At 40.5% G+C, this 23,648-nt stretch overlaps 3 protein-coding genes and 5 long non-coding RNA genes across 17 annotated transcripts in view; 5 read left to right on the forward strand and 3 right to left on the reverse strand.

Annotated features, from left to right (window-relative positions):
* The window catches only part of LOC124210484 (serine-rich adhesin for platelets-like), a 31,608-nt gene extending 26,650 nt beyond the window's left edge, over positions 1–4,958 (forward strand). For all 4 annotated transcript variants that reach the window (XM_046608577.1, XM_046608575.1, XM_046608576.1 and 1 more), the window contains 9 exons: positions 854–1,036; positions 1,131–1,949; positions 2,022–2,322; positions 2,397–2,511; positions 2,609–2,919; positions 3,019–3,849; positions 3,922–4,097; positions 4,206–4,429; positions 4,510–4,958. In XM_046608577.1, coding sequence (XP_046464533.1) covers positions 854–1,036; positions 1,131–1,949; positions 2,022–2,322; positions 2,397–2,511; positions 2,609–2,919; positions 3,019–3,849; positions 3,922–4,097; positions 4,206–4,429; positions 4,510–4,681 — 3,132 coding nt within the window. In that variant the 3' untranslated portion in view covers positions 4,682–4,958. The remainder of the gene's footprint in view (positions 1–853; positions 1,037–1,130; positions 1,950–2,021; positions 2,323–2,396; positions 2,512–2,608; positions 2,920–3,018; positions 3,850–3,921; positions 4,098–4,205; positions 4,430–4,509) is intronic.
* Positions 4,959–5,276: 318 nt separating this feature from the next.
* LOC124210491 (SUZ domain-containing protein 1-like) lies at positions 5,277–6,650 on the forward strand. Of its 2 annotated transcripts, none has more exons than XM_046608590.1 (6): positions 5,277–5,520; positions 5,584–5,687; positions 5,761–5,813; positions 5,953–6,157; positions 6,230–6,309; positions 6,383–6,650. In XM_046608590.1, the coding sequence occupies exons 2-6, from the start codon at positions 5,601–5,603 to the stop codon at positions 6,489–6,491; spliced, it is 534 nt and encodes a 177-aa protein (XP_046464546.1). In that variant the 5' UTR covers positions 5,277–5,520; positions 5,584–5,600; the 3' UTR covers positions 6,492–6,650. The 2 variants fall into 2 exon arrangements, with proteins under 2 accessions (XP_046464546.1, XP_046464545.1); XM_046608589.1 differs by having other exon boundaries at positions 5,280–5,487.
* LOC124210490 lies at positions 6,644–9,360 on the reverse strand. 2 transcript variants are annotated; one of them, XM_046608588.1, is made up of 4 exons: positions 8,730–9,360; positions 8,486–8,665; positions 8,211–8,407; positions 6,644–8,122 (listed from the first exon to the last, which is right to left on the reverse strand). In XM_046608588.1, exons 1-4 carry the CDS (start codon positions 9,276–9,278, stop codon positions 6,724–6,726), a joined length of 2,325 nt encoding a protein of 774 aa, XP_046464544.1. In that variant the 5' UTR covers positions 9,279–9,360; the 3' UTR covers positions 6,644–6,723. The 2 variants fall into 2 exon arrangements, with proteins under 2 accessions (XP_046464544.1, XP_046464543.1); XM_046608587.1 differs by having other exon boundaries at positions 6,644–8,125; positions 8,730–9,359.
* A 49-nt stretch (positions 9,361–9,409) lies between these two features.
* LOC124210492 lies at positions 9,410–11,622 on the forward strand. The gene is made up of 5 exons (XR_006881215.1): positions 9,410–9,666; positions 9,732–9,950; positions 10,010–10,111; positions 10,168–10,399; positions 11,378–11,622. It is a non-coding gene; the product is annotated as an uncharacterized LOC124210492 (long non-coding RNA).
* A 376-nt stretch (positions 11,623–11,998) lies between these two features.
* On the forward strand, positions 11,999–15,445 carry LOC124210493. 3 transcript variants are annotated; one of them, XR_006881216.1, is made up of 8 exons: positions 11,999–12,115; positions 12,223–12,386; positions 12,484–12,933; positions 13,012–13,161; positions 13,367–13,612; positions 13,677–13,822; positions 13,968–14,150; positions 14,248–15,445. It is a non-coding gene; the product is annotated as an uncharacterized LOC124210493 (long non-coding RNA). The 3 variants fall into 3 exon arrangements; XR_006881217.1 differs by having other exon boundaries at positions 12,039–12,386; XR_006881218.1 differs by having other exon boundaries at positions 12,039–12,386; positions 14,292–14,350.
* Positions 15,446–15,682: 237 nt separating this feature from the next.
* LOC124210494 lies at positions 15,683–16,907 on the reverse strand. The gene is made up of 2 exons (XR_006881219.1): positions 16,733–16,907; positions 15,683–15,925 (listed from the first exon to the last, which is right to left on the reverse strand). It is a non-coding gene; the product is annotated as an uncharacterized LOC124210494 (long non-coding RNA).
* Positions 16,908–18,553: 1,646 nt separating this feature from the next.
* Positions 18,554–19,735, forward strand: LOC124210496. Its single transcript, XR_006881220.1, has 2 exons — positions 18,554–18,685; positions 19,493–19,735. It is a non-coding gene; the product is annotated as an uncharacterized LOC124210496 (long non-coding RNA).
* Positions 19,736–19,972: 237 nt separating this feature from the next.
* LOC124210497 lies at positions 19,973–23,499 on the reverse strand. 3 transcript variants are annotated; one of them, XR_006881222.1, is made up of 9 exons: positions 23,447–23,499; positions 23,303–23,382; positions 23,032–23,195; positions 22,485–22,934; positions 22,257–22,406; positions 21,806–22,051; positions 21,596–21,741; positions 21,268–21,450; positions 19,973–21,170 (listed from the first exon to the last, which is right to left on the reverse strand). It is a non-coding gene; the product is annotated as an uncharacterized LOC124210497 (long non-coding RNA). The 3 variants fall into 3 exon arrangements; XR_006881223.1 differs by having other exon boundaries at positions 23,303–23,375; positions 23,447–23,487; XR_006881221.1 differs by lacking the exon at positions 23,447–23,499 and having other exon boundaries at positions 23,303–23,440.
* Between the last annotated feature and the right edge of the window lie 149 nt (positions 23,500–23,648).

Consider the following 23,648-nt stretch of genomic DNA (forward strand, 5'->3'; position numbering starts at 1 on the left):
CTCCATCAGTCTAGAAATAGACTAACGGATCTACTAGTCGCTTTGATGGCTTCGATCATATCGCAAATCACCGCAAGGGCAATAGACCAACAGTCAAACCGGTGTCAAATTGTCTGTCCAATGTCATTCAGGATTTTGTGGAGAATTTGTGCGTTTACGTTTCCCAATCAAGTGAATCCTAGTCGCCGCGTGCAACATTGTCCCGACATGGTGTTAATGGGTGTTTTTTAAAAAGCCACCGAAAAAGGCGCGCTCATTCGTCCATGGCAGCTATTTTAACCCATCCAGCATCCGATATTCTTCGTCAAAAATCCGTTAAGTGGCGATGGCCTGTGCTTCGTCATCCGTGAGCCTTTTTCGGGAGACTCGCCATTATGCACGTCGGCCACCAGATCTTTGAGTATTTTTTGAATTTCTATTTTCCCTAAGCGGAGATGATACTTAAGGTTTATTTCCATTGTGTTACCCCAGCACCGGCCGTTGTGTTCGTATACAAGAAGGGGTAAGGCCGTGCAAAGGAAGGAATCACTGGTGCTAGCAGATGGAACGCCAACGTAGCCAGCTGTTACGGCGCCCGCCTAATATTACCCCAGTTAGCGAGTTTTCATGTTATTCTTCCCGTGCTTTTCTCCCGCCCTCGATCGGCCAAGCAGCTGATGATGTCCCGTTACGATCGCTAAGATTGTGTGGTCTGTCGTGCAATCGAACGATTCCGTTTGCCAGTTTGGGCCCGATTACCTGCCGGTCAATACGTTGGCAACTTGTTTCGTTCTGTTCGTCCGTTTGTTAATTTGTTAATTACATTTGCGATGACCAATTGAATCATTCGACACTTTTTCCTGTGACCATGCAGGTCTCTTCCAAAGCCGTGGACATCAACTCCAAGGACGGTGACGGAGCTACGCCGTTGCATTTCGCCGCCAGCCGTGGACACGTCGACGTCGTGCGCTGGCTGTTGGCCAAAGGGGCCAAAGTCACCCTGGATAAATTCGGCCGTTCGCCGCTCAACGATGCCGCCGAAAATGAACAACTCGAAGTGGGTCGACGTTACGTTTCCTCTGTTGTTTGTGTTGTTCCTCGAATGAAATTTGAAATTTTTCACATGTTAAAACATTGATTTCACGTTGCAGTGCTTGACTCTGCTGGTCCAAAATGGAACCGACCCAGACTACGAATCGGATCTGATGATGCTGCAGTCGGACGACGGGAGCAGCAGCCAATCGCAAAGCTGCATCTGTTCCAAACAGCGTTCCGCTCAAAGCAATTGCAGCACGTTGGACGAAGTGTCTGAGGAAGTCGAGGACGAAGATGACGCGGATTTCTCTTGTTCGCCCAGCTGCGATTGCCTGCATTCGAGCAGCTCGACTTGTCACTCGCCCGTCACCGAATCCGAACCGACTCTCGACAGGAAGCGTACCGAATCCAAGAAAGATGAACCCGGACAAAACCGAAAGCCCTTCTATCTGCACCCCCGCAAAGAGGTTGACTTGGCAGCACTGTCGAGAACCATTCCCAACCAGACAAGTTTCTTTCTCAATCCGTCTGACCAGCTGGAGAACCGCAAAAACCAAAATTTGAGCTCCGGCCATCGTCACCACCACCACCACCGTCATACTCATCATCATCACCATCATGAGAACCAACATACGGACCCCCAGCAAAAACCATTTTATCTGCACGATCCAGATTCCATCGTCTACACGCGTGTCAAGGAACTGTTTGTCGCTGGCAAAGAAATAATCGACAAAAAACGTCCAACAAACTTTGCTGGAGCCGGCTTCTGCGGTTTGAAGGATTCCGAGTCGTGCCGGTCTCACTCTGGCAGCTCGAAAATGGCAACGACGGAGTCAGCTTCCTCGGAATGCGACGGTTCGGATTCTGCCAGTTTAACAAACGACGAAGACAATAACAACAATCTGATTCAATCTGCGCAATCGGAAGAGTTCCACGTATGTATTGTCCCATCATTTTAGTGATTAACTAGGGGATTATTCGATTTCATTTACGATTTATTTTTATAGGCATCCAGCAGTCACTCGTCTTCGGTTTCATCGTCAGAATTGTCTTCGCCGTCAACACCGACCTCTTCCTCCTCCTCCTCATCTTCTTCTTCCTCTTCCTCTTCCTCTTCTTCTTCTTCTTCTCCCTCATCTTCCTCCTCGTCGAGATCTTCCGCTCGAGGACCGGAAAATGAGTACGAGGAGATTTACTCCGTGCCGAATTCCAGTGCTCGAAGCGTTTACGAAAATCCGAACGCTCTACGGAATGATACGTCTTCTGATGAGGATGAAGATGACATCATTTCCATCCCTCCGCCTCCGGGTAAGTGTCGCTCCTGAAAATTACATTAACCGCAGTCCATTAGTTTGTATTAACTTTGGTTTTATCTTTTTCAGAATTTTGCGGATCGCCGTCTGATGTTTCCAATGACTTGCCGCATTTTCATAGTCGACAAGCCGACGATTCGTTCACCCGTACAGCCATTTCTCCGTCGATGGGAATGGAACACCGGTACCGTGTTGCCTCCCGTTTTTTTTTTTTTTTTTTTTTTTTATTTTCATTTTTTTTTATGTTAAATAATTCCAACGGGATTTCATGTTTCGGACAGGCAACCGAGTTCGTGCAACACACTGCCGCCACCACCTCCTCCTCCTCCGCCGTTCCGAGCCGAGGACTCGAGGGAAGAAGGAAATCTGGCCGACGTGGAAAGTTCTTCCGTCTCCTCGTCACTGACTTCGGATTCGGGAGCTGAAGATTCCGATAGGAGTAACGACGACGACAGCAGCAGTGTAGGAGGTCCAATCAACCTTACTCTAGCCGAAGCCACTAGGCAATTCTACGCTACAAGAAACACCGATGACCCGACGATGAAACCCTCGTTCCTTCGCAACACCAGGAAGGGCATCCGCAATGAATCAGGTCAGTATGCAACGAGTTGACGAAGAAATTGTTTGATAAATGCCAGTTTAGTGAAATCTAGGTCTGATATATCTTGTTCTCTACTTGTCACACAAACAGGTCATACCTGCTTGAATCGGCCGATGTCGCTACCAGCGGACATGGGTGACGCACTAATGGAGTCCTTGCGTTTGCATGCCGACCAGCAACAGGCTGCCAATCCGGTAAACGGCGGTCCAAGTAGCAACAAACACATCTTGCTGAGCAAGCAAATGGCCCTACCCTTCATCCCTCCGAAATTTCCGTCACCATCCGAGACTGACACGTTGATCAAGCCGTCGGAATACCTGAAGTCTATCAATATGGCTCAACCGTCAAACAGGTCCATCCGACCTCCTCCCATGCACAATCAGCGACACGCACCTGCTCCAATCGTCTATTCTTCAGTGCCTCTGCCTGCGTTTGAGAGCGTCAAGGAACAGGAAGAAAAACGAGTGGAACTAGACCAAGGAGAGTTGAATGACGTCGACACAGAGAATGTATATGAAGAAGTCCAATCACTGCCGGATAATGAGGAAGAAGAAGCGGAAACCAATGAAACCGTGCCAATTGCTCCCGCAGTCAATAATGAGACGACTAAAAGTCCTGTAGTGGCACTGCTCAGCAATGCGTCTATGTCAGCACCTCCTCCACCCCCGCTACCGGTCATTCCGGAAGATGACTCTTATGTTTCGTACCACAAGCCTTTGACAACTACTCAAAGTGTCAACAATCATCAGCAACAACAGTCGCAACCACATCACGCACCATTGGCACCGACGAATTCGCTATCGCAGCCTCTGTCGTCCATCAGCATTCTTGACCTTCAGAGTGTCCAGTTGCGCAAAACTGAAAATAAACTAGCGAAAACCGTATCGGCACCATCGAGAGCTGCTGCTCCTCTCCCAATTGGTATTTGCTGTGTACATACATTGCATCCTGATTTTAGATTTATTATAAAAGTTGACAATTTTTTGTTTCCAGCCGAAGTAATTCCCGTTCAGCTTGATCTGATCGCTGAACTTAAAACCTGCAAAGATATCTCTGTAGTTGGTATTAAGAAACTAAGAGTTGAACGCGCCAAAGAGGAAGTTCAGCAAGAACAAACTCAGGCCAAGGAGTTTGAGAAACAGTTTACATATGACAACTTTTTGGAGAAGGTATTCTATCCTTAATATGTTTTTGAATACTTATGTTTGTTTTGTTTTGTTTTTTCTTTTGAAAAGAAACGTCGTAGCATCTATAAATGTTTTTGATTGTTGAATAAGGTACCGGACAAGGACGTAACGGGAGCTGTGATTCCCGAATGGAAGCGGCAGATGCTTGCTCGCAAAGCAGCTGAAAAGGCCAAAAAGGAAGCCGAGGAACAGCGTCAGCGTGAGCTCGAGGAGAAGAGGCAACAATCCATGCCGGCATGGAAGCGCCAACTCCTACAGCGCACTACAACTACAGCAACTTCGTCCGATCGGAAGGAAGTTGAGGATGTCAAACAGTTAGTTTTCTTATAAATGTTAATTAATAATTTGGCATCACGGTAATAAACTCTCAATCTTTTGTGGTTTTATTGTCAAGATCGCAAAATAGAAGCCATCCTTCTGAAGAGGTGAAAGCGGAAGCCGCATCAGTTTCGTCGTCGGTAGGTAATCACCCAGTGTCTACGTCGCCTCGCCCCGCTGAATCAGCTGGAGTGGGCGTTATCATTTCACCTTGGCGAATGAATCTTAAGAAACCAGCAGCACGCTAAAAAGAGAAACATCATGAGTTTTTTTTTTTTTTATGAAACGTGATATTATAGATTTTTTTCTCGTTATTTTACCGTCGAAATTTGCTTGTTTCAATTTTATCTAATTTTTTTTTCCCACTGGGTTGTTGGTTTTACATTTTCAAATGCTTTTTTTGATTTTTGTGTGGCCTTATGTAAATAATTAAGGAAAAAAAATCTGCTTTTGAGAACCCATATCTTGGGATGATTCTTTTGTTGTTGTTAACGGAGAAATATATTATCTAAATTGGTTCCAATATTTATTCTTTGAAATTTTCTGAAATTCGGAAACATCACATTCAGTGTTACCCAGAGAAAAGGTGTTAACACTAACATCGAATGAATTTGAATTCTTAACAACCAACTGACGTTTCGTTTGGTTTAATAAAAATAGTGAAATAAAATAGTATAAAATACTGTTTGATTTTTATCAAATATAAAGAACTGTAAATGGGAAATTATCAAAATACTATCTGCAGTTCAATCAGCTGCTAGCCTGCTGCATTCGGCATTCCACGAAGGCGCATTGGCGCATTCCTGAGTACCGTATGCGAGAGACGCCTAATGATTCAATCTGGCAACAGCAAAAGCTGTATACATTTAAGAAAGTAAATGGCTCTTCAATGGAACATGTCCGTCGTCGAAATCTGAGTCGGTGATCAGGGATAAAGGAATAATTTCTACCATCTACAGTTTTCCCTTTGTTTTGTTCGTTTCGAACCGACTATCTAAAGAACTATGATTCATTAACTTCATCAACTGCAAAAACTTTTATTCAGTTTCTATAGGTAGGTTAACCATTTAAAATCTGCACACATGCTGTACGTGAGACGAAAAAATGTTGGCGTGTATCAATTGTGATTAATTGCTACTACTCATTTCAGTTTAAACGAAACAGTGAATGGCCTACATGTCTTCTTTCCAAATGAAAAGCCCTCCGTCTGATGGTGAGATTCTTGATGATTGGGAACAGATGGCTGATTCTGGTGTAAGTCGAATATTTCTTGAAGTCTTTTGCTACCGTCATATTCATAATAGTAAGTCATCTTTACATATTTTAGCTTCTTGATAAAAAACTTCAAAGTTTGAAGACCAGAATACCAGAAGAAGTGAGGTATGCTAAATTTTACTTATTATCCCATTCATTTTCGTAATGACAGATTTTAGTTCGGGAAATTGCATTAGTGTTGAGTTCCCTTAATTCCTTCTTGAGTGTAGTCAGCCTTTTAATTTTCAATTTGTGTCTTGATTAGGAATCCTGATGAAATTCAACAGCAAACTCACTTTTTGTTCAATGGAGATGGTAGTGTGAAACCTAATGTTCTTGGACCGCCTCCTCAGATTAAAATTCTTAAGCGACCTCAGCATAATGGATCAGCTCATGCTCACCAACAGGGTGCTTTTGCTTCATCGAATGGCCAAGCTAAACCCAAGCCCCTGGTTAAAACACTCCAACAGGTATTTCCATTATTATTAAAATTGAATTTGTAAGTGATTGGGTTTAACTAAAGATATGATTTCTTAATGTAGAAAGAAGCAGAGTATGCTGAAGCACGACTACGAATTCTAGGCGAAGCTGCTCCAGCCAACATACCTTTGCCAGACCTTGGGTAAGTATCTGGAATTCTAACTTAGAACAACCAGAATATAATTAGTAAGTTTATTATGTTATTTTTTTTTTAGTATAAGTAAATTACAAAATCGAATGGAAAATCTACGAACAGAGGAATCTTGTCTCGTCCGCCTGCCAAAGGGTCCTGACGGAACAAGAGGTTTCAACCAACAAAATTAAGACTTCCTTTTGCTTTACTTAAACTGCGACACCTTTTCTTTAATTTTAAATCTATAATTTCTCCCACTCTGTTTTCTTTCCACAAATTGTTTTTCCTTTTTTTTTCTTGAGGGGGGCGTGTGCGTGTACAGTACAACTACTGAGCTATTAATCAGTCAATACGATGTGTTTATTGAACAGCATTTTATTTTCGAACGAAAATTCACAAGAAAATAGATTAAGACCGACTAAACTACCAAGAATCGACTTCGTCTAAAAGGTGTTTTGGAAAGGGTTGTGCACCGCACCAGTACTGTTCAACGCACTGACAAATGGGAAAATACTCATCTGGAGCGTGAAGAAAAATGGTTTTGATGTGACGTGTCATCTCGTCGGGAACTAGTTGCAGATCTTCTTTAGTATTCAAATCATTATTCGATTTTGCGTTTTTCTGGCCAACTTCGTCTGTGGTTTGTGGATGTGAAGGCGGGTTTTGAACAGGGATAACTGGAGCTGTTTTCGGTGGAAGATTGCTATCTGCTTTTGGAGGTTGTAATGTGGGATATTGAGTGAAATTGCTCGGAGAAATTTCGACGTTGTCCTTCAAAAGTGATTTGTTTAATTTCCCTCCTTCGTCAAGCACTTCTACTAGAGGTTTGCCATTGTACTGCAGTTCCAAAGTTTTCTGAACTGTACGACTTAAACATCCAAACCTTTTCCCTTCAACGGACTTTATCCAATTTCCTATTGTCGGGAAACTGAAACCGTTCATTTCAATTGTCCCATCAGGTGTTAGAGATCCTATGTATATGCGATTGTTAATGTTCATTTTCATGTTATTTTTGCCAGGGGATAAAACTCCTTTAAGGACAAATGGATGCAGGTTGAAACTCATCATCACTATTTTGGGTAAACATTTCCGGTTTCCACTGAACAAAGAGAGCGTCGAATTCTGTGAGGCTTCAACAATAAAGGATTCATCTTGGTAGTTGGTAGCATTTACGTTCTCTGCGATAACAATTTCTTCCATTTGCTGTGATGAATTGAAACCGTTGCTGATGGTGACGCGAACAGGATTCAATTGTGAGTCATTAACCTGCAATTTTTTTTGAGATAACAGCGATTCATTTGCATTGAGGGTGGAACTGAAGGAATTTCGACAGATTTCCAAGTAGTTTCCGCTGATCGGTATGGTGGTGTCAGTCGATGGCATTGCAAGTGTCTGTAAAGGGTTTCTTTCGTGGATGGAATCTTCAGCTAACGGAAGGTTCAAATCAACTTCATCAGGACGCCGGAAACCGTCTGTCGAGGTATCCATTCGGAGAACATTTTTTCGAGGTAAAGTTGATTTATGGCTTTCCTCACATGTTCCGCTTGTATTGGGTGCATAAGATTTCTTGGAGGATTTTTTCTTTAAGCTTCTCAATGATCGTTGCTTTCTTAAAGTTGTTTGGGTTGGCGTCTTCTTGGGGATTTCATTAGCGGATTCTTGCGTAATTGTGTCGTTTAACTGCTGCGATACTCCAGACAATTGGATACCATTCTCTTCTTGCTCAATTTCAACTGTCATGTCATTTCTCAATACTTGGGATTCGAAATGTGATGCTGTTGCGTCTGGAGTTCTAACAAGGATTTTTTCAGTGTTTTCATCTCTTCTAGAAGGAATAATAAAACAAAATTAATTGCAATCATGGCATACATTCTATGAGACTGTTTAAAGCCTTATTTTTGTAAAGATACTTGTTAAAGGTGAGTGGCTGCTGACTTGATTTCTCTTTGGTCTGCTCAGAACCAGATATGTTGAAGCTATGTGAAAAGGAAGTGGTCAACTCATCAGTGAAGGTTTCAAGTTCAAATCTTTTTTTTTTGCATAGATTAACTTCATGTAGAGTTTCATTAAACATAGCTTTGGTAAGTGCCATCATTTCCTTCCATACCTTCAGTAGAAGATTATAACTTTGAAATTTGAAAAATTGACCTACAAGCATAGTATGTAATTGAGATAGAACACATACCTCAAGAGGCATCCCTAGTTCAAGCTGTTCATTATCAAGAATACCCATCATCGTTTCAATTTGATTTAGTTGTAGACAAAGAGGCCTCACATTACACATTCCCTGTTGACGAATCTTCTCTTGTATTACTTTAAGTCCTCTTTCAATGGCTTCAAGTACATCCAAATCCCTACTAAAAACCTGTAATAAAAGAGCAGTTATATAAGATGGCATAAAATTATAGAATAAAGTATTAATTATATACTTGATACATTGTTCCATTCAGCTTGCAACTGTAACCTTCTACTTTTGGTTTCTTTATCTTAGCTGATTTCTTGCTTTTTTCTTGAAGGAACATTCTTTTTGAAGGCGCTCTAATAGTTTGGATTGAAATATTATTTGAAGACTCAACGGTTATTAAATTACTGCTATTAAACAGATAATCTGTAACATTTCTGTTTTCCCAATTTAGGGATTCCCCTTGTGGAGGGGGAGTTTCAGAAACATTGGTCTGGTCACAGAGAGGTGAAAGAGCTAGTAAGTAAGCAGGATCTGTGAATAGCATAATCTCATCCGATGAAATTGTCCCATCTGCTGAATGCTTCTCATTGCCTAAGAGCAGTTCATCTTGTGAAAAATCTCCATCAGAACTTATCAAATCAAATGACACTATTTGAGTTGATGTAATTGGTGGTGAAAACCAACTCTCTCCTAATTGCTGACTTTCATTATCTTTATCACAATTGCTGACATTTTGAAAACCTTCATTATTCACAAGATTGCCATGAATTATACTATCTGTTTCATCAGTCATGGTAGCAAGCAGGTAAGCAGTGCTTCTGGCAAAGGATACTAACTTGCTTTGGGAATTTCCGCATTTGAACTCCTTGGTCAGCCTTGGTGTATGATAAAGAATCTGTCGCTTGTCACTAGGTGGCTAAAAATTGTAACTGTCAGGTGGCGGATTGTCTGTTCGATCTTCGATCTTCGATTCGTCATTCGTGTTAGACGTGTAATGTCAATGTCATGTATGCTGCGACTGTGATTGTGCAACTAACATAAGATTTCTTTGTGTTCCTACGTTCCCCATGTCATGAATCGAGGCGAAATGGGCGAAACAAATTGTTGCTAATTATCATGGCCATGCTAATTATACTTATATTCCTGTGATTTCAAATACCAAATTGAACTTCGTATCTTATGTAGGTTTATCTTGACCTACTTTCTTAATTTTCATATTATACCAACTTATTTCTTCAAATTTCAGATGCAGCATAGCTTCTGTCAGCCATCCCAACAAGTTGACTTAGCGCTCAGTCACTTTCCATCCATTAGATCCTCATGCTGTCAAAAGCCTAAAACTCATGTTTGATGCACACATATAGTGGAATGCAAATGTGCGCAGATAAGGTATTTTCCCATTACTGCTACCACATCAACCACACTACGTCAGATGTCTTACTAAATCATCACCCATAAGATAAAGGTAAGCATCAATATCACCTTTCACCACACTATTGCAATACTTCATAACACTTTCTTTAGCGTCAGGAAATTTATCCCACCTGAAGAGTAATGCAGTTTGTTGCTGTAATTCCATTATTACGGTTTTTCATCATGAACATTTCAGTGTGCTTCTTAGAAAAGGTAAAGATTGATGTGCTTTTTAATATTTTCATTTATGTAATACATTTGTTTTACAGAGCATGCAAGATCCCCACGGACATCCTTGAGCCAATGGTTGATTTTGTCCATGACAGAATAGGGACTTCCACCAACGTTCTGCTCCATCCTTATCTTCAAGACTTACGCTCATCCAGCTTCACTACTTCAGTGCTTCTTATGCTGCTTAACAACTTTTCTTGCTTCACTGGCGAGTTGGATCACTTCAGTCTGTGACACACCTGCAGTCACTCACCACGGGATTATGGCCAGGTACCGGACAATTGACTTATTTCGTAGATTATCTACTAGTAATCTATTTGCGTTAAACTCTCTGTCTGTGTAATAATTCCAAAATCAGGCCCTTCTTGCGCGCAAAAGAAGTGTTACTTAGACGTTTCTTTTTTCTAACGCTAGATGGCTTTTCGATAATTATCAGCTGTCAAAATAGTCAGTTTAAGTTACTTTCAAATCTCTTTAAACATTTATCGGCAGCTGTTGTGTGGAAATTTTTTAGTGAAAACTGATGATAACTATTCCACCAACACAGCTCAATTGTTAGATTTTTTAATAATGTGTTTTTTTTCTACTTCCGGTTTTCTCATTTCTGTTAGTAGTTTAGTAAATATTGATCTGACGCACAAAAGAACCACATATTCGTGATCCTCGTAAAATTTGTGGTAAAGTTCATGTTCTGTTTTTTACGTACGCGCACTTCCGGTTTCAAAAATTTTCCATGTATATCCATATATGTAACAGGGTGAAATTTGTTTTCCCTTTTGTTCATGCAGCATCAAACGACACGCGATAGATTCTGGCGGTAATCAACTATTCAAGATGGTAGACCTGTCAATGTAAAAGACAGGGTAAGGGTAGCTCCTGTAAATGTTATTCATTTATGTTAAATAGCTGCTAGCAGGATCTCATTGTTGATTTGCGGTTACAAAATCCATAGCTCTAGAGTTCAGGTATTGTCAATCAATCATTTGATTTGCATTTTAGATACCCCTAAATCAGTTATGGAAATACGATTCACCCCGCTTCTCCTGGATGGATACTTAGGATCATTTAAGTTCATTTTTGAGTTGTGCGTTGTAAACGTAGCGGACGAACTCTGACAGTCTATCGAGCTTTTGCAATTGCGTCTAATTTCTTATTTTATTGATTTTATTCAACCGTTTTATGAGAAGCTTTGATTTGTACTTTTTTATATAAATAATTTACCTTTTTTTATCGTTTTTCTTTTTTTAGATTTTCTTCTCCGACCGCAGGTGCAAGGATTATTATGTGTTTGAAACTTAGAAAAGTTTGCAGTAGAATATTTAAAAAAACCGACTGTCCTTCAAACGGTTCGAAATGGAAGATTTATTCATTCACCGAAGAAACGAGTCAAATGACTCAAATGTCAAATGTGGTATTTTTAAAGTGACTAAAATTTAAGACATTATCATTTATGATTTGATATTTATTTTGATATTGGTTTTTGTAGACCCATCCCCAGCAACGTAACCTGCAGAAAGAAAAAGGCCGGTTTCTATGACCTTGACGCTCGAAGGTCACGGAGATCATTACGTAAAACGTGTCATGCAGTGGTAGAGGTTGGGTGAGAAACGAGAATGACACGTGTTGCTTCATTATCAAAAAGGTACAATAGCCGCAAGTGTAAGCTATTTGGTATTCATTTTGATATTGGTTATTGTAGACCCATCCCCGGCAAAGTCACCTGCAGAAAGAAAGGCCAGTTTGCATTTCAATCGAAGGTCATGGATATCATTACGTAAAAGGTGTCAGGCATTGGTGTAGAGGTTGGGTGAGAACGGGACGTTTTGCTTCATTATCAAAAAGGTAAAATAGCCATTAGGCTTAAGAGGAGGGGTGAGAAAAAATTGTATAAAAGGCGAGAGAAAAGTTGACAGGGATCAGTCGGGTGAGCATCTCCGACACGGTAACAACTCCATATTTCGTCGTAATATCAGTTCGCAATCATGGGTAAATGTTCATTTTTATTTCGAGTCGTAAATCTATTCTATCTTGTTATTAGTTGTTGATACGACTAGTTACCTTCGAAAAATAATTTCCTATTGTTTATTGCATAGTTAATTATGGCATTGTGTTGCTGTTGGGTGTTGTATCGTTGATGTCGACCACGAGAGAAAATCTTTCAAAAGGAAAGAGAAAAGGCAACAGAAGTCCATCGAGTGAGCATCTCCGACCCGGCAACAACTGCATTCTTCGTCGTATTACCAGGTCGCAATCACGGGTAAAAAATCTGTATTTCTACATGGAATTTTGTATCAATTTCCATTTTTTCTATTTGATAATATGTCCGTTAATGTTGAATATTTAATATTGTCTAGTTAACTATGCCGTCATGCTGCTATTGGTTGTTGTATCGTCGATGTCTGGGTCGACCACTGGTGTACCGACGTCTCCTGGATAAGGCGGATACCAAACCGAAACGCCACCACCTTATTACTCAACAACATACGCAACGACCAGATACTACACCGAGGTTGCACTGTTGGGTTTACAGTTAAATCAAAACGGATCGAGATTATTACACCACAACTTGTGCTGCTCCTCGAGCTACACTACCAAAGCGCTAGAGTACTACACCGAGGCACCTACTGAGACTACGCAACTACGTATGCTGCCCCAACCTACGACACCGAGGCTCCAGCTTATTACATTACCAAAGCTGTCGAATTCTACACTGGATCGCCCAAGTACGACAGAAATCACCAACACGGCAGCCCCGAAGTTTCGAATAAACTTCGTTTCAAACAGTATAACGGCAAAGAGTGAAGGTGAGTTCTCTATTATTGTAATTTTGTGCAACATGTACTAATGACTTGTTTTCCTTCCTTGTCTGTCTATCGAACAAGACAAATTCGACTGCAATCGCGTCGAATTCAATAGCAAAGATAACACATTCGTACGTGTACACCGCGCCGTTAAACTTGACATTGTCGGTCGGCAAGCCGCACTTGACGATGGCCGTACCATCACCTACGACAAGTGCTTTATTGTCACAGGTAAACAGTTTATGCCAAACGAAATTTGTCTTTAAAAGTCTCAATGATTACACCTTTTGAATGTTGAATAACTTTGATAATCTTCCTGCTCGATAGTGTCTTAAGAGCCTATTTAAACTGCTAACAATTTATTTCTGTGAATTAGTTCTACGAATAGAATTAGTTCTACGAATTCCTCTAAAAATGGCCTTTATTTTCTTGTTAGGTGTTAAACGAAAATCTTTTCCAATCCCTGAGCGGTGCCCTTAAAGATGCCCACGAGCACGTAGCGCTGTTCCGCAACATCGATGGCGGTAACATAGGTCGAGTTCTCCGTTCTCCTAAATATTTGAGCCAATGGACAACCGAGAAGGGGAAAGTGGAAAGTGTTAATGTGTTGCCCAAAGCCAATGTTGAGGGTGCAATTTTGGAAGATTACAAGGTCGCATTGACCTTGAACAATTGTCAAAAGGTAAACAGTTATTTCTGTACATGTTTTGGCGATGTTAATTAAAATCTAAAAATTATTTCACCAGATTTAAACTGACCATGTCGTCGCTGCATGTCGGTTGGGACGCAAACACGGATTTGTCTGTTGCTTTTGGTTTGGAAATAGAGGAGAGGAGATTTTGGTGGTTATCGAGTCAATACCGAGCTTGAAGCACGATCGAACGTTTGGTTGGTAAGAATCCTTGAACATTTTATTTCATATTAATTGTACTATTGTGACTACAACTTGACCAACATTGACTGCTCTGATGTTGTTGTTAGATAGTATATGAAGTTCTTGTTAAATTAGATTCTAATTATTGGGTTCGGACTTTTAGGCTGGAGATGTTACGTTCTTTTGTGATATCAAATTGGGTCGCTGTTGTGTGGAACATTATCACCATGCTGTTGTATCAGGGCGATTAGCTGGAGAGAACAATACTGGCAAAGAAACATGGATGAAAAACTGCAGTGCACTGTTACCAAGTGCATTCTTCGTCGTATTATCAGTACGCAATCGGGTAAATATTCTGTTTCACGGAGCTTGTATAAATTATTTGTTTTTTATCTGTTTGTGTAACATATTGAATATTAATGTTCAAATTATTTACCGCATAGTTGATTGTGATGTCGTGATGTTACCGTTTGCCGTATCGTGGAAGGCTGGGTCGATCACTGGTGTACCGATGTCTCCTGGGTATGGCGGATACCTAAGCACCACGCCGCCACCTTACTACACAACGACAACATTCGCAAGAACCGGTTACTACACCGAGGCACACAATTACTACACCACCAAGGCTCCAGAGTATTACACCGCAGCTGATGCTGCCCCGAGTTACATCATCAAACGTACTACACCGAGGCTCCAACTTATTACACCACCAAAGCGGCTGAATACTACACCGAGCCGCCCAAGTACTACACCAACAAGGCTCCAGAGTATTACACCACAACTTGTGCTTCCCCGAGCCGCTACACCGAAGCCCCGAAGTATTACTCTGCCCTAAGCTACACAACTACAACTGAGGCGACCAAGTACTACGCAGCCCCAAATTACTACACAGCGGCTGCTCCTTCGTACTACGTTGAATTGGAATACTACACCTAGGCTTCAGTTTACTACACCACAACCTACGCTACACCTAGATACTACACCGAGGCCCTTATGTACTACACTACCAAGGCACCTGAGTATTATAACACTACTTACGCTGCTCCGACCAACTACACCGAAGCTCCGAAGTATTACTCTATCCCGAGTTACAACACCACTAAGGCACCTGAATATTACACCACACCTTCCGCTTCTCCAACTTACTACAGGGACGTTCCTAAATATTATAACTATGTTCAGATTTGTCGGTCATATCTTAATAGTTACTAGTCACTGGGAATTGTTGAACTTTAATAGGGAAATCAATTTTTTTTTAACCTGGGTGATCATTGTGTACGACTTCTCTTGCCACCTAAAAGCCCTAAGACATTGCGACGTTTTCTTGTATTTTTTGGATCTTTCCTATTTCGCATGTTGGAGGTGACCTATTGCTCTAATCGCTCTGTATTCCGACATATTCTAGTGTTTGAAAAAACTTCATTTACAGGGCAAGTAACGAAAGAGACATACTGTGGTGTTTACTAAAAATTGTTGATGTTACCAGCTCTGTTTTTAACATTAATTGGTGTAACAAATGAGTTGCAGATAGTGTATGGTTTATCACATAAGTTTATTTGAAGGGTCTGGAGTTGATCAGTCTATTGCCTATAACTTATGTAAAACTTTAAAGTTGTAAAAAATATACAAATCTGAACTAAACATTTTTTTATTATATAACTTATAAGACACAGCAAACAAAAACATTAAAAGGAATTGCTTTATTGTCCCACCTCCACCCACAATTCCACCACATTTTACAATCACATACATACATACACCTAAGTTAACCCGTTGGCTGCCACGCCATACAACCCGTAGGTTGCTCTCTACTTACTCTACGCGCCACGTCTGAAGGATCCGTGACCAAAGTGGGACTTGCCATTGCTGACAAGTCCGGGCTGACACGGTGACAGGAGAATCCATCACCGCATCGACAAGGGGGAACTTGGTGCATTGCCAAACAGGCGCCTTTCGGCGCGGCCCATGCTAAGGAGCGGGGAGAACAAAGGCGTGGCAGACAACGGGTTAACTAACACAAACACAAACATATTACCAACAACAAATGATGATCCGCGCTGACACTTTGGAGATACCGGCGACGTTATGGTGTCCATCTTCTCGAAATTTCCTCTGCATTACCTGAATAAAGAGAAATTCAATTCTTAATTACTGACAGGCCAATAAAAGTTACATAAGAAACAATAATCAGGTTTTTTAGCTCAAAGATTTAAATATGCAATTTTTTAAAGTTTAAATCAAGCTTGCAATGTTGAGAACTGTTAACAGAACAAAGCTCACTTGCTAGTCTTTAAAAAAAAATTCCGGAAGTATACCGGAAGTAACCACAGCGCCTCAACCATTGAGCTGTCGTCAAAATAAACCACATATTCGTAATCCCCATGAAATTTGGGGTCGATTAGGTGTGATTTAAACGAAATCCAAAATTTGGCCAAAATCGAGAATTTTCCTGAACTATAGTTCAGGAAAATTTTCGAAACCGGAAGTACGAATACGTAAAAAACATAACATGAACTTTACCACAAATTTGACGAGGATCACGAATATGTGGTTCTTTCGTACGTCAGATGAATATTTACTAAACTACAGACTGAAATGAGTAAACCGGAAGTAGAAATAAAAAATCAAATATCGAAAACCTAACAAGTGAGCTTTGTTGGGGGAATAGTTATCGTTAGTTATCACTAAATATTTTAACAAAATAACTGCCAATAAATGTTTAAAAAGATGTGCAAAGTAATGAAACTGACTGTTTTGACAGCTGCACATTTTCAAAAAGCCATCTAGCGTTAGAAAAAAGAAACTTCCAAGTAAAACTTTGTTTGCGCGCAAGAAGGGCCTGATTTTGGAATTATTACACAGACACAGAGTTTTACGCAACTATATTATTAGTAGATAATCTACGAAAGTAAGTCAATTGTCGGGTACCTGGGCATAATCCCGTGGTGAGTAACTGTAGGTGTGTATCAGCAAAGGGTAGCGACCACTGAAGTGTTCCAACTCGTCGGTGAAGTAAGACACTCGTCGGTGAAGTTGTAGCAGCAAAAGCAGTGAAGCTAGATGAGTGTACGACGGGAAGATAAGGATGGAGCAGAACGTTGCTGGATGTCCCTCTTCCTTCATGGACTAAGGTCAGCATTGGCTTAAGGATCTATTACATGCTCTGTAAAAAAATGTATTGCATTAATGAATTGAAAATATAACAGTTAATAAAGCATTTCAATCTTTACCTATACTAAGAAGCACACTGAGATTTTCATGTTAAAAACCGCAAAAATGGAATCACAGCAACCAACAGCCTTACTCCTTAGGTTGAGGTAAATTTCCTGATGCTAATGAAAGTGTCATGAAGTATTGCAGTAGCGTGGTGATAGGTTATATTGATGCTTACCTTTATCATATGGGTGAATGGTGCTGAATTGATTATGGCATTTGATGTGGTGTGGTTGGTGTTGTAGCAGTAATGGGGAAATACCTTGTCTCCACACATTTGTATTCCACGATATGTGAGCTTCACACATGAGTTTTAGGCTTTTACAACATGATGGGTCTATTGGAGGGAAAGTGACTGAGCGCTAAGTCAGCTTTTTGGAATGACTGACAGTATGCATCTAAAATTTGAAGAAATAAGTTAGTACAGCATAAAAATAAGGAAATTAGGTCAAGATAAACCTACATATGATACGAAGTTCAATTTGGTATATGAAATCACAGGAATATAAGTATTAATTAGCATCTAATTGTTTCACCCATTTTGCCTTGTTTCACGATGTAACAACAACAAAGGCGACACTAGCGACATCTAGTAACGAGTTTTGAATCCTAAGTTGGTTGCAATATTATTAAAAATACCCGTCAATAGAAGTATAGAACCCCAATATTTTATTTAAAATACCCGACAATAGAACTCCAGTGCTCGACAGTAGAACTCCAAACACGACAATAGAACTCCAATAAATAATGAGCTTTGACTGTGCAACCAACTTAGAATTAAAAACTGGTTACTAGATGTCGCAAGTGTCGCCCTTGTTGTTGTTACATCGTGAAACGAGGCAAAATGGGCGAAACAATTGGATGCTAGACCCTAATTAATACTTATATTCGTGTGATTTCATATACCAAATTGAACTTCGTATCATATGTAGGTTTATCTTGACCTAATTTCCTTATTTTTATACTGTACCAACTTATTTCTTCAAATTTTAGATGCATAAACTGTCAGTCATTCCAAAAAGTTGACTTAGCGCTCAGTCACTTAATTCCCTCCAACAGACCCATCATGTTGTCAAAAGCCTGAATCTCATGTGTGAAGCACACATATCGTGGAATACAAATGTGTGGAGACAAGGTATTTCCCCATTACTGCTACCACACCAACCACACCACATCAAATGCCTTACTAAATTCAGCACCATTCATGATAAAGGTAAGCATCAATATAACCTATCACTACGCTACTGCAATACTTCATGACACTTTCTTTAGCATCAGGAAACTTACCTCAACCTAAGGAGTAAGGCTGTTGGTTGCTGTGATTTCCATTTTTGCGGTTTTTTATCATGAAAATCTTCAGTGTGCTTCTAAGTATAGGTAAAGATTGAAATGCTTTATTAACTGTTATATTTTCATTTCATTAATGCAATACATTTTTTTACAGAGCACATACTAGATCCTTAAGCCAATGCTGACCTTTGTCCATGAAGGAAGAGGGACATCCAGCAACGTTCTGCTCCATCCTCATCTTCCAAACGTACGCTCATCTAGCTTCACTGCTTTTGCTGCTACAACTTGTCTTACTTCACCGACGAGTTGGAACACTTCCGTGGTCGCTACCCTTTGCTGTTACACACCTGCAGTTACTTACCTCGGGATTATGGGCAGGTACCGGACAATTGACTTATTTTCTTAGGTTATCTACCAATAGTCTAGTTGCGTTAAACTCTGTGTCTGTGTAATAATTCCAAAATCAGGCCCTTTTTGCGCGCAAACAAAGTTTTACTTGGACGTTTCTTATTTCTAACGCTAGATGGCTTTTTGAAAATGTGCAGCTGTCAAAACAGTCAGTTTCATTACTTTGCACATCTTTTTAAACATTTATTGGCAGTTATTTTGTTGAAGAATTTAGTGATAACTAACGATAACTATTCCCCCAACAAAGCTCACTTGTTAGGTTTTCGATATTTGATTTTTTATTTCTACTTCCGGTTTACTCATTTCAGTCTGTAGTTTAGTAAATATTCATCTGACGTACGAAAGAACCACATATTCGTGATCCTCGTCAAATTTGTGGTAAAGTTCATGTTATGTTTTTTACGTATTCGTACTTCCGGTTTCGAAAATTTTCCTGAACTATAGTTCAGGAAAATTCTCGATTTTGGCCAAATTTTGGATTTCGTTTAAATCACACCTAATCGACCCCAAATTTCATGGGGATCACGAATATGTGGTTTATTTTGACGACAGCTCAATGGTTGAGGCGCTGTGGTTACTTCCGGTATACTTCCGGAATTTTTTTTTAAAGACTAGCAAGTGAGCTTTGTTCTGTTAACAGTTCTCAACATTGCAAGCTTGATTTAAACTTTAAAAAATTGCATATTTAAATCTTTGAGCTAAAAAACCTGATTATTGTTTCTTATGTAACTTTTATTGGCCTGTCAGTAATTAAGAATTGAATTTCTCTTTATTCAGGTAATGCAGAGGAAATTTCGAGAAGATGGACACCATAACGTCGCCGGTATCTCCAAAGTGTCAGCGCGGATCATCATTTGTTGTTGGTAATATGTTTGTGTTTGTGTTAGTTAACCCGTTGTCTGCCACGCCTTTGTTCTCCCCGCTCCTTAGCATGGGCCGCGCCGAAAGGCGCCTGTTTGGCAATGCACCAAGTTCCCCCTTGTCGATGCGGTGATGGATTCTCCTGTCACCGTGTCAGCCCGGACTTGTCAGCAATGGCAAGTCCCACTTTGGTCACGGATCCTTCAGACGTGGCGCGTAGAGTAAGTAGAGAGCAACCTACGGGTTGTATGGCGTGGCAGCCAACGGGTTAACTTAGGTGTATATATGTATGTGATTGTAAAATGTGGTGGAATTGTGGGTGGAGGTGGGACAATAAAGCAATTCCTTTTAATGTTTTTGTTTGCTGTGTCTTATAAGTTATATAATAAAAAAATGTTTAGTTCAGATTTGTATATTTTTTACAACTTTAAAGTTTTACATAAGTTATAGGCAATAGACTGATCAACTCCAGACCCTTCAAATAAACTTATGTGATAAACCATACACTATCTGCAACTCATTTGTTACACCAATTAATGTTAAAAACAGAGCTGGTAACATCAACAATTTTTAGTAAACACCACAGTATGTCTCTTTCGTTACTTGCCCTGTAAATGAAGTTTTTTCAAACACTAGAATATGTCGGAATACAGAGCGATTAGAGCAATAGGTCACCTCCAACATGCGAAATAGGAAAGATCCAAAAAATACAAGAAAACGTCGCAATGTCTTAGGGCTTTTAGGTGGCAAGAGAAGTCGTACACAATGATCACCCAGGTTAAAAAAAAATTGATTTCCCTATTAAAGTTCAACAATTCCCAGTGACTAGTAACTATTAAGATATGACCGACAAATCTGAACATAGTTATAATATTTAGGAACGTCCCTGTAGTAAGTTGGAGAAGCGGAAGGTGTGGTGTAATATTCAGGTGCCTTAGTGGTGTTGTAACTCGGGATAGAGTAATACTTCGGAGCTTCGGTGTAGTTGGTCGGAGCAGCGTAAGTAGTGTTATAATACTCAGGTGCCTTGGTAGTGTAGTACATAAGGGCCTCGGTGTAGTATCTAGGTGTAGCGTAGGTTGTGGTGTAGTAAACTGAAGCCTAGGTGTAGTATTCCAATTCAACGTAGTACGAAGGAGCAGCCGCTGTGTAGTAATTTGGGGCTGCGTAGTACTTGGTCGCCTCAGTTGTAGTTGTGTAGCTTAGGGCAGAGTAATACTTCGGGGCTTCGGTGTAGCGGCTCGGGGAAGCACAAGTTGTGGTGTAATACTCTGGAGCCTTGTTGGTGTAGTACTTGGGCGGCTCGGTGTAGTATTCAGCCGCTTTGGTGGTGTAATAAGTTGGAGCCTCGGTGTAGTACGTTTGATGATGTAACTCGGGGCAGCATCAGCTGCGGTGTAATACTCTGGAGCCTTGGTGGTGTAGTAATTGTGTGCCTCGGTGTAGTAACCGGTTCTTGCGAATGTTGTCGTTGTGTAGTAAGGTGGCGGCGTGGTGCTTAGGTATCCGCCATACCCAGGAGACATCGGTACACCAGTGATCGACCCAGCCTTCCACGATACGGCAAACGGTAACATCACGACATCACAATCAACTATGCGGTAAATAATTTGAACATTAATATTCAATATGTTACACAAACAGATAAAAAACAAATAATTTATACAAGCTCCGTGAAACAGAATATTTACCCGATTGCGTACTGATAATACGACGAAGAATGCACTTGGTAACAGTGCACTGCAGTTTTTCATCCATGTTTCTTTGCCAGTATTGTTCTCTCCAGCTAATCGCCCTGATACAACAGCATGGTGATAATGTTCCACACAACAGCGACCCAATTTGATATCACAAAAGAACGTAACATCTCCAGCCTAAAAGTCCGAACCCAATAATTAGAATCTAATTTAACAAGAACTTCATATACTATCTAACAACAACATCAGAGCAGTCAATGTTGGTCAAGTTGTAGTCACAATAGTACAATTAATATGAAATAAAATGTTCAAGGATTCTTACCAACCAAACGTTCGATCGTGCTTCAAGCTCGGTATTGACTCGATAACCACCAAAATCTCCTCTCCTCTATTTCCAAACCAAAAGCAACAGACAAATCCGTGTTTGCGTCCCAACCGACATGCAGCGACGACATGGTCAGTTTAAATCTGGTGAAATAATTTTTAGATTTTAATTAACATCGCCAAAACATGTACAGAAATAACTGTTTACCTTTTGACAATTGTTCAAGGTCAATGCGACCTTGTAATCTTCCAAAATTGCACCCTCAACATTGGCTTTGGGCAACACATTAACACTTTCCACTTTCCCCTTCTCGGTTGTCCATTGGCTCAAATATTTAGGAGAACGGAGAACTCGACCTATGTTACCGCCATCGATGTTGCGGAACAGCGCTACGTGCTCGTGGGCATCTTTAAGGGCACCGCTCAGGGATTGGAAAAGATTTTCGTTTAACACCTAACAAGAAAATAAAGGCCATTTTTAGAGGAATTCGTAGAACTAATTCTATTCGTAGAACTAATTCACAGAAATAAATTGTTAGCAGTTTAAATAGGCTCTTAAGACACTATCGAGCAGGAAGATTATCAAAGTTATTCAACATTCAAAAGGTGTAATCATTGAGACTTTTAAAGACAAATTTCGTTTGGCATAAACTGTTTACCTGTGACAATAAAGCACTTGTCGTAGGTGATGGTACGGCCATCGTCAAGTGCGGCTTGCCGACCGACAATGTCAAGTTTAACGGCGCGGTGTACACGTACGAATGTGTTATCTTTGCTATTGAATTCGACGCGATTGCAGTCGAATTTGTCTTGTTCGATAGACAGACAAGGAAGGAAAACAAGTCATTAGTACAAGTTGCACAAAATTACAATAATAGAGAACTCACCTTCACTCTTTGCCGTTATACTGTTTGAAACGAAGTTTATTCGAAACTTCGGGGCTGCCGTGTTGGTGATTTCTGTCGTACTTGGGCGATCCAGTGTAGAATTCGACAGCTTTGGTAATGTAATAAGCTGGAGCCTCGGTGTCGTAGGTTGGGGCAGCATACGTAGTTGCGTAGTCTCAGTAGGTGCCTCGGTGTAGTACTCTAGCGCTTTGGTAGTGTAGCTCGAGGAGCAGCACAAGTTGTGGTGTAATAATCTCGATCCGTTTTGATTTAACTGTAAACCCAACAGTGCAACCTCGGTGTAGTATCTGGTCGTTGCGTATGTTGTTGAGTAATAAGGTGGTGGCGTTTCGGTTTGGTATCCGCCTTATCCAGGAGACGTCGGTACACCAGTGGTCGACCCAGACATCGACGATACAACAACCAATAGCAGCATGACGGCATAGTTAACTAGACAATATTAAATATTCAACATTAACGGACATATTATCAAATAGAAAAAATGGAAATTGATACAAAATTCCATGTAGAAATACAGATTTTTTACCCGTGATTGCGACCTGGTAATACGACGAAGAATGCAGTTGTTGCCGGGTCGGAGATGCTCACTCGATGGACTTCTGTTGCCTTTTCTCTTTCCTTTTGAAAGATTTTCTCTCGTGGTCGACATCAACGATACAACACCCAACAGCAACACAATGCCATAATTAACTATGCAATAAACAATAGGAAATTATTTTTCGAAGGTAACTAGTCGTATCAACAACTAATAACAAGATAGAATAGATTTACGACTCGAAATAAAAATGAACATTTACCCATGATTGCGAACTGATATTACGACGAAATATGGAGTTGTTACCGTGTCGGAGATGCTCACTCGACTGATCCCTGTCAACTTTTCTCTCGCCTTTTATACAATTTTTTCTCACCCCTCCTCTTAAGCCTAATGGCTATTTTACCTTTTTGATAATGAAGCAAAACGTCCCGTTCTCACCCAACCTCTACACCAATGCCTGACACCTTTTACGTAATGATATCCATGACCTTCGATTGAAATGCAAACTGGCCTTTCTTTCTGCAGGTGACTTTGCCGGGGATGGGTCTACAATAACCAATATCAAAATGAATACCAAATAGCTTACACTTGCGGCTATTGTACCT

This window comes from Daphnia pulex, chromosome 2 (assembly GCF_021134715.1).
Source record: "Daphnia pulex isolate KAP4 chromosome 2, ASM2113471v1".
Taxonomy (NCBI): Eukaryota; Metazoa; Arthropoda; class Branchiopoda; order Diplostraca; family Daphniidae; genus Daphnia; species Daphnia pulex.

Bases quoted from the DNA above. Each gene is read 5' to 3' on its own strand.
- LOC124210491 (XM_046608590.1), top strand. From the start codon at position 5,601: ATGGCCTACATGTCTTCTTTCCAAATGAAAAGCCCTCCGTCTGATGGT. The intron at 5,688-5,760 runs GTAAGTCGAATA...TACATATTTTAG, and splicing joins AACAGATGGCTGATTCTGGT to CTTCTTGATAAAAAACTTCA. The intron at 5,814-5,952 runs GTATGCTAAATT...TGTCTTGATTAG, and splicing joins AGAATACCAGAAGAAGTGAG to GAATCCTGATGAAATTCAAC.
- LOC124210490 (XM_046608587.1), bottom strand. From the start codon at position 9,278: ATGACTGATGAAACAGATAGTATAATTCATGGCAATCTTGTGAATAAT. The intron at 8,666-8,729 runs GTATATAATTAA...CTTTTATTACAG, and splicing joins TGAATGGAACAATGTATCAA to GTTTTTAGTAGGGATTTGGA. The intron at 8,408-8,485 runs GTATGTGTTCTA...CTTCTACTGAAG, and splicing joins AACTAGGGATGCCTCTTGAG to GTATGGAAGGAAATGATGGC.